The following is a 9,025-nucleotide window of genomic DNA, read 5'->3' as shown; positions in this document are numbered from 1 at the left end:
TGCTATCATCACTATCATTCTCAAAATAATGAAAATGATACACACACATATAACAAACATTTTTTTCTCTGACACTCAACACTATATAAATACACACACACACACACACATCACATCACAAACACAGGTACAACTCCTTGAAAAGAAAATCAAGCAATTATTATAATTATCATAAATTTTTGATTTATAATTCCAATCTCAGGAAAAAAAAAAAAAATAACAGGAAAGGAAAATTATTCAATGCAGTTTGTTTGCAGAAGCTATTCGTGTACGCCTAATATTTCTGCTGCACAGCACATAGAAATTGAACTACATTTGGTGAAGAAAACAGTGAAAACTAGATGGAACCAGTCTGCTTACAGACCCAACTGTATTTTTTTCTGGTTATGTGGTTGTTTTTTTTTTTCATGTTTTTTTTTTAATATTTGATGTGTTTGTTGCTCAGTCTTCATATCAATTTTGAACCTACAGATCTATGGTCAAAGACATTCCAACCGTGACCATCCCATCTTTTTTGTATTTTTTTTTTCTTCAGACAGTGGACTACACTCTTCAATATGTCCTTTTTTTCTAATTTTCTTTTAAAAGACGGTAAGGTGTGATTTCAGAGAAATTTGGCTGCTATTTCTAATAGGTTAAACAGTCATGTAAAAGGTCTTTCGTTGGCTTATTTGTGGCTTTGTTTATTTATGTGTGCTGTTGTTGCTGCTGTTGTGGTTAATTCCAGGTTAATTTTGATCAAGGCACTCCAGCCATGATCATCCCCCATTATTTCAATGGAATAACTAGGACTAAATTATTCAAAGTGTCCCTTCCTTATGATGGTGGTGCAATATAATTATATTAAGGGGGGGATTTGACTGTTATTTCTAGCAGATCGAGTGACCATGTAGAGGCTCTCTTGTTGGTTTGTTTATGTAGATATGTATGTATATTGATTATATGTGTGTTCGTGTGCATGTGTGTTCAGTTGTGTGTATGTGTATAACCACGGTGTTCCAATAAGATTGTAAGAAACTGTTTAATAAAAATTGAACAGTAACGAGAGGGGGGGGGGGGGGAAATATAAAAAAGAACAACAAAAAACTATAAGAAAAACAACACAGGACTGAAACAACAATTCAAGAAGAAAAGAAAGAAAAATGGCAGTGATAAATCAGTTGTGATATCATCTAGGCATGATATCAAATTGTACTTGGCCATGGGATAAAATCTAAAGAGAGATTAAGCATGTGATATCACTTAAGATAGGATTTGGTCATGTGATTGATATCACTTAAAATAGGATTTTGGTCAGGGGATATCACTTAATAGAGGATTGGTTCATGGAACAGAGAGGAATTAGCCATGGGATATCACTTAAAATAGGACTTGGTCATAAGATATCACTTGAAATGGAACTTGGTCATTGGATATTGCTTAAAATAGGACTTGATGATGGGATAAAAATCTACAGAGGAATTAGCCATGGGACATCGACTGATGATGATAACAATGATGATGATGTCATTTAAAGTAGAAGTCGTCTATGGGATATCACTTAAAATGGATCTTGGCTGTGAGATGTCACTTAAAGAGGATTTGACCATGGGATAAAATCTAGAGACATTAGTCATGAGATATCACATAGAATAGACCTTAACAATTGGATATTATTGAAATAAAATATTATCTAAATTATATAATAAACATAGGATATAACTGAAATGTGAAAATTAGAACTGAGCTTTAATTCTTTTGATACAAACCCACCTGAGATGGCTCCATGATACAAACTACCTGTTTTAAAGTGACCTAAATTAAAACCTTTGATTAAAATTTCCAAACACTAACTTATTAATGATCAAGTTAATTTACTAAGTTCTTAATTATTTTCAAGATTAATTGAAACAAAGACAATGGTAAATACTGTATTTTCCAAACATACAAGTCAATGACGCATATATTGTAAATGTGTTGTGTAAACATTCAAACTTTGTCCCTATCTTTCTAAATCCTGCTGCATTTCACATGGAGTTTTTGGTCCTTCAAAGTCCTCTCCGTAAATAAACCAGCCTACCTTCTTTGACTGTAAATTTTGGCCTCAAAAAATTCGATTTGCGTGCAGGAAGAAATGGGATATGATAAAAAGATACACACGAGAAGATTGAACAGGGGTTAAAAAGATATACATGAACAGATTGTCATTTAGTTAGAATTTTAGTCATGGTGTATCAGTTAATGGTGAATATGCATAGCCTGGTGGTTACAGGGTGTTGCACTCAGAACTGCTAGATCAAAGGTTTGATTCCAAGACTGAGCAGCACGTTGGGTTTCATGTTGCTCCAGGTCACTCTTCTGTAAATGGGTCACCCTGTGGCAGAATGGTCTTCTGATCAGAGGAAATGTCGGCCTGCTCACCCAGCCAGTGGCATGGCATCATTCAAAAGCCAAAATGCAAAGCGCATTGTGACCAGTGATGTACGACATCCGATAGCCTGGCCTGACCATGATACTGTGATACCATTTCATGAGAAAATCACTGAAATAAATATGATCTAAGTTAGTTCTCAGCCATAGAATATGATCCAAATAATGATATCGTTAAATAATCGAAAACCTAAATAGATCTTAGCCATGGAATGCTATCTAAGCAGAATATAACCTAAAGAGGATCCCATCCATAAAGAATTAAACAAAATACCATTTGATTGGAATATCTTCTGAATAAAAGGTTACTTATGGGATATTCTCTAAGCCAGGGGTCTCCAACTAGGAAGTCACTGAACAGTACCAAGCCTTGCACCATTTGGTATCAGACCACACAGAAAAATAAACCATCATACCTGGCAGGGTGTTTATGCATTAGAAAGGTATCATATCTGTAGCTTGCCTTCTAAACGTTTGACTGTGGCCATGCTGGGGCACCACCTCAAGGAATTTTTAGTCAAATGAATTGACTTGTTTTTTAAGCCTGCTACTTAATCTATCGGTCCCTTTTGTCAAACTGCTAAGTTAGAGGAACATAAACACACCAACACTGGTTGTCAAGCGGTGGTAGGTGACAAACAGAGACTCAAAACACACCCACATACATATTACATATGATGGGCTTCTTTTCAGTTTCCGTATACCAAATCCACTCACAAGGCTATTGTCGGTCCGAGGCTATAGTAAAAGACACTTGCTCAAGGTGTCACGCAGTGGAACTGAACCCGGAACCGTGTGGTTGGGAAGCAAGCTACTTACCACACAGTCACGCCCGCACCGATGTGATAATCACAGTATATATCATGCACTATCCTGTGTTTTGTCATGCATGTAATCCCCCAGTCTGTGGAAAATTTATCTTGCATGAAACTGGTCTGTGGTGCTAAAAAGACTGGGAACCAGTGATTGAAAGGGAGTTGGGTAATAAAATACCTGGGTTACGAGTTAGCCAGGGGAGGTAATTTTGGTTAGCTCTAATAATACATATGCCTAAATTATATACATATATATAATTTAGGCATAGGATATCATACAGCTAGAACAGGTTGCACTGTAGGATATGATTTAAAACAGGTGATATCATGTCAGAACAGAAATGATTAGGTGTGTATGTGTGTGTTTGGCTGAGGTGATGAATCAATATTTGTGAGATGAGAATAAAGGGGTGAGGACTAGTAATGAAAGGAGACAAAACAACGAGGGGAAGGGGGGAGTAGGTAAATTTCTGAGCTGAGAGAAAGGTGTGTGGGGGGGAGGGTAGTAGGTGGGGGGGTCAAGTTGTGAGACGTCAGTGTGGAATTAATTGCTGAAATAGGATAAGGAGGATATCAGGGTAGAGTAGTGTAAGGTAGGGTAGGGTAGGGTAATAACCTGAGATGAGACATCGGGGTGGAGGGTGGGGGGAGAAGAGGATTTTGACTGAAGAGGGAGTTACACCAATTACCACAAGGACTGAAGGCCTCAAGAATCTTGGTGATAAAAAGATACAACAAAAATCAAAAACAACGATGATGATGATGATGATGATGATGATGATGATGATGATGATGATGATAATAATGATAATAATAATAATAAATTTTAAAAAAAATAAATAAAACACAAAAATAAGAATAAAACAAAAAAAAAATAGCAGCGAACAAACAAACAAACAGCAGTTTCAGTTGTATTTAAGATCGAAAGCAGAGTTTTTTTTTTGTGTTTTTGTTATTGTTATTTTTTTTTCAACTGTTCGACAGAAGTAGTTCCAGTGAGTCAGCGAATTGCCAAAGCAAAGGTCAACTATTGGGCAGTTCAAGAGGGTCGGCCATGCTACTGTGACTGTGACGTCGGCTAAAACACAGACAGCTGCTGGTACAGCGTTCCCATCGGCTAAACTGTTGTTGTTTTTGGTGTTGTTGTTTCTTTGAAGGACTGTTCATTAAACTTTGAAATAGTTCCATCTCTTTAACGTACCTGCAAATAGAAATCACTTCAGTTAAAAAATTATTATCGTCATTGAGGAGGACCGAGGACTTGATGGTGGATGCTGGGGTTGGAGGAATCGGTAGAATGGCTGGCAAGGGTGAATGCAGTATGGTGGTATGGGCATGTGATGAGGAGGGTGCTTGAGTTTTTGGCAAATGGACCGTGAAAGTGAGGTAGACTGAGGAAAACGTGGAGGGAGAGATTGGGAGGGTTGGCTTGAGATAGGAGGACGCCCCAAACCGGGCAAGATGGTGTGAGGGCAGTTGCTATGGCATTGAAGTAGATCTGGCCACTCCTGTTAATGGGGACAAAACCTGGATTTAAAACACTGAATGATGATGATGATGATTGAGTAAGAGAGCAGCGCATGACATCAAAGTGACACAAGGGTGCACGTTTATAAAGCCCAATATACCCATCATTACCATCAGTCTGATAAGGGTACATCAGGCACATGCATCACAACTATATGTGCACAACATGGATCTTATATCAAAAGAAACAGTACATGACCTTGCAGGTGGGGCACAGTTAGAATTTGTTTCAGGTCGAATAGCCCATCCCTCTCTAAAAGGTCCCTGAATAAGGGTTGTTTCAGGATGTTGAAGAAAACACCCGTGTTTCCAGAAGTGAATTATTCAAACCCCCAAAGAATTCCTCTCAACACATAGCTATGATGCTCCCCCACGACTTCTGCTCATGATCAGAGATGCACATATTGTCAGCCACTAAGGGACATGCTCAACTGGTTAAGGTCAAACAACTGACAAGCATATCTGTGGTATTAAGCAGAATATTTGCTGCAGATCATCTTTTATACCAAGGCAAAACAATGTACATGATAACACTTCCAATCAGTTAAGATCAGAAACCATTATTTATCATTATTGAGGTTGGACAATAGTTGAAATGGTGAGGCTACTGATCCAGGAACATAGATCCACAATTATCCTCTTATCTCCAAACAATAAACATATCCTCTTCTTCAATGGAACGTCAACATCAGAGAATTTTCTTTTCTTGAAATTATCTCCCCTTCTCAAGTGGAGCTGATCTTGCCAATAGTGGGGGGGGGGGGAAGGAGATACGAATGTTTAAGAGCACTGAACTTACCATTCAGGAGGCCATCTATGTTTATCAATATACAACTGGTTCTCTAAACTGAGAGTTTTGTAGAGTTTCACATATTGTGGGAATATGTCGAGAAAATGAACACAAAGGTAGTGAAGGCACCACTTTGCAAGCTGTACGGCATTGTGTAGCTGGAAGAAAAAAACACAGAGATGACAACGAGAACCGCACAAGGGATTGATATTGCAGTAAATGTACAGAACCATGAAGATTTCAGAGGGTGAAGAGATGAGGATAATTTAAACTTCCATTTTCTACTGAAATTTCATGTTAACTTTTATTCCAGACATTAGCTTGATAGCTACAAAGTTATCTAATCAAATTCTTCATTATTTTAAAAATTAATTGGAATGAAATTAATTCAACAGAAATACATTAATAGGTGTAGATATGGCTGTGTAGTAAGAAGTTTGCTTCCCAACTGCATGGTTCCAGGTTTAGTCCCTCTGTGTGGCACCTCAGGCTGATCAAAGCCTTGAGAGTGGATTTGGTGGACAGAAACTGAAAGAAGCTCTTTGTACATATATAGACATGTGTGTGTATGTGTTTGTCCACCACCACCACTGCTTGGTAACTGGTGTTGGTGGGTTTATGTCCCCCACAACTTAGCAGTTTGGCAAAAGAGAATGATAGAATAAGTATCAGGCTTTTTAAAAAAAAAGTACTGGGGGGGGATTTGTTTGACTAAGATTCCACTCAAACGAGTGCCCCAGCATGGCCACAGTCTAATGACTAAAACAAGTCAAAGAATAAAAGATAACAAAAGGATTTATGATGGAATCAACAAGTGAATAAACAAAGCAATCTGAGGTAATAGAGAAAGGAAGGCAGTTCTGTAACAAACCTGTGCAGTTTCCAGAATACTCAACACATCTTCCATAATGTTAACATTGGCATCTTCCTGTCTTCCCAACTCCTGGACGACATGCCCTTCAGTGAAAGCAACAAGTCGAGGGAGGCACAAGCGATTAGCCACTTCGATCAGGCTCATACAATCAACACCAGACATACATGGTGATTCACCTGTGTAAAGGTACTCTTGGAGAGCTTTAAAGGTATCTTTGCAGATACCTGGGAATGAAATCTGTAAAAAGGGAGAAAAACAGCATGAAATTAATACATGCTCACTAATGCTTGCTTTGTCTCTCCTCCTCCTTTCTCTCTAGAGTGTGCTTCTACCATCACTCTTTCTCTCTCTCTCTCTCTCTCTCCCTCCCGCTCTTTCAATGGGAAAGAAATCTATAAAAGGGGAGAAAAACAGCATAAAATTAATACATATTCACTGTTACTGGCTTTCTCTCTCCCTCTAGATTGTGCTTCCACCATCACTCTTTCTCTCTCTCTCTATCAATGGCCTCCCACTCTCTCTCTATATCTACATGTCTCCCTGTTATTCTCCCACTTCTCTCCCTGTTAACTCTCTATATGTAGGAGTGTTTCTCTCTTTTTTTTCTCCCTTTTCTCTCCCTATATACAAGTTTCATTCTTTCTTTCTCTAACTCTAGATAGTCTTTCTTCTATTCTGTCTTTATACCTCCTTCTTGTTGTCTATACTTAGATAATATCTTTCTCTCTCTCTCTCTCTCTTTCACACACATACACTCTCTCTCTCCCTTGTCTCTTTCTCTATATCTATTCTCTCTCTCCTACTCTCTCTCCCTCTCTGCATGTATATGTTACCCACTCATCTATCCATCTGTCTGATTATTTGATACACCAAATGACGGAATGATCACAAAAAGTCTTTATTCAAAGATTTGCTTCATCAATAATGTCTTGGACTAAACAACACCACCACCACCAACAACAACATCACCAACAACAAAATCAGCAACAAAAAAACAGGTAAAATTACCACTTTTGCCGAAGATTCCCGAAAGTTATCACTAAACATTGCATACATCATTTCACAGTGAGCCATCAAGAGGGGTTTGTGTGCTCGGACCATTCCATCATCAACTTGAAATGTGACATCTGCAGTGGGATAATAATAATAATAATAATAATAATAATAATAATAATAATAATCCTTTCTACAAAAGGCACAAGGCCTGAAATTTGGGGGTAGGGGGATAGTTGATTACATTGACCCCGGTACTCATGGGCCAGATTGGAGCAATATCGAGAATAACCAGCCGAAATTGCAAAGATAATCTGGATCTCGACTGAAGAGAGAAAACTCTGAATGACCTCGCCGTGTTTTCTTTGTATCGTCCATCTGGATGGTTTGTCCCTTTCTTGTATTACTCATAACGAAAAGTTGTCTCAATAAATTCTATCCAACCCATGCAAGCATGGAAAAGTGGACAATTGATGGTAACAAACACTTAAAGGGTGCTGGAAGGTACAAAAGCCGAAAAATTATGACTACAACAACACAAGTCGGAATATCATCATCATCATCATCATCATTTAATGTCTTGTCCAAGCTGGCATGGGTTGGATGGTTTGATAAGCTAACAACAGAAACACAAAAGATGAAAAATTACCAAGAATTTATAAAGAATTGTGAAGAGTTGTGTACATTTAATGTAAAGTATCTGAAGTATTTTGAAAGTTTGTGAAGAATGTGAATATTTTGTGAAGGTTTTGTGAAAAGTTTGTGGAGAGTTTGTGTTGAATTTGTGAAGGATATGGAAAAATAGAATGTGGTTTGACTGAGATGATTGCTTGAATATTTGAAAGAGAACCGATTGCTTACCAGTGGCTATTTCTCTCTTGAGTGCTAATTCTCGCAGGTTGCTACATTGTGCTATGTGAAACCTGCGTCGAAGTTCAAGGTTTAGGTAAGCTTCCTGAGAAAGAAAGTTTCTGATGGAGAGTACGAGTTCAGGGAGTTGCAACAACTCAGCAGCTACAATGACTTGATCAAAAATATCAAACTGTTCTTTGGCCACACCAGTGTATAAATACTCCAGAATATAGTGGAAAGCTTGTGGTGTGATATCAGGGTTTAACTGTACAGTGCATTGATTGGATTGGAAAGGGTGCTTGGGTGGTTTTATCTCAACAGAGTGAAATGCTGGGTGGGAGGGTACAAAAGTTTTTGTCTCAAATTCTTTTTGTTCATTAGCGACGACATTCAGATGATCTGACAGTGGACTTTCAGGTAAGACTCCATCACTGTCTATGAGTCTGTCTTTGTCGCTGTCATCTGAGACTTTATCTTCAGAGACAACCTCCTGAGCTGGTTGCTCCAAAGTGGGGCTTTTCAAGTCTGTTAAGAAAAGAGCCTTGAATACTGAGCTGGTAACCATTAAACAAATTTTGTGGGCATATATACATTGTCTTTTGGCTACAAAAACCACATCTCCTTCAATCTCGTCCCTCAATAAATAACAGAGGTCGTTGTATATTGCTATTGATGGCAGTGTCACCTTTGGGTAAGTGGGCTGTGGAAGTTCCATGGGAGGCTGGATCATTGGAGGTTTCAACTTTCGAAGCTGGCTGTCCCAAA

The 9,025-nt window shown here is 38.3% G+C and overlaps 1 protein-coding gene across 4 annotated transcripts in view; it reads right to left on the bottom strand.

Annotated features, from left to right (window-relative positions):
* Positions 1-395: 395 nt before the first annotated feature.
* Positions 396-9,025, bottom strand: part of LOC106872317 (rho-related BTB domain-containing protein 1) — a 37,415-nt gene continuing 28,785 nt past the window's right edge. For all 4 annotated transcript variants that reach the window (XM_014919259.3, XM_014919260.2, XM_014919261.3 and 1 more), the window contains exons 5-9: positions 8,270-9,025; positions 7,424-7,542; positions 6,413-6,652; positions 5,551-5,699; positions 396-4,425 (exon numbers count right to left, since the gene is read on the bottom strand). The exon at positions 8,270-9,025 is cut by the window's right edge and continues 164 nt beyond it. In XM_014919259.3, the coding sequence (XP_014774745.1) occupies positions 4,248-4,425; positions 5,551-5,699; positions 6,413-6,652; positions 7,424-7,542; positions 8,270-9,025 (1,442 nt within the window). In that variant the 3' untranslated portion in view covers positions 396-4,247. The remainder of the gene's footprint in view (positions 4,426-5,550; positions 5,700-6,412; positions 6,653-7,423; positions 7,543-8,269) is intronic.

Source organism: Octopus bimaculoides, chromosome 14, assembly GCF_046866305.1.
Source record: "Octopus bimaculoides isolate indiv1 chromosome 14, ASM4686630v1, whole genome shotgun sequence".
In the NCBI taxonomy this organism is placed as follows: domain Eukaryota; kingdom Metazoa; phylum Mollusca; class Cephalopoda; order Octopoda; family Octopodidae; genus Octopus; species Octopus bimaculoides.
This window is presented reverse-complemented; position numbering and strand designations above follow the sequence as displayed.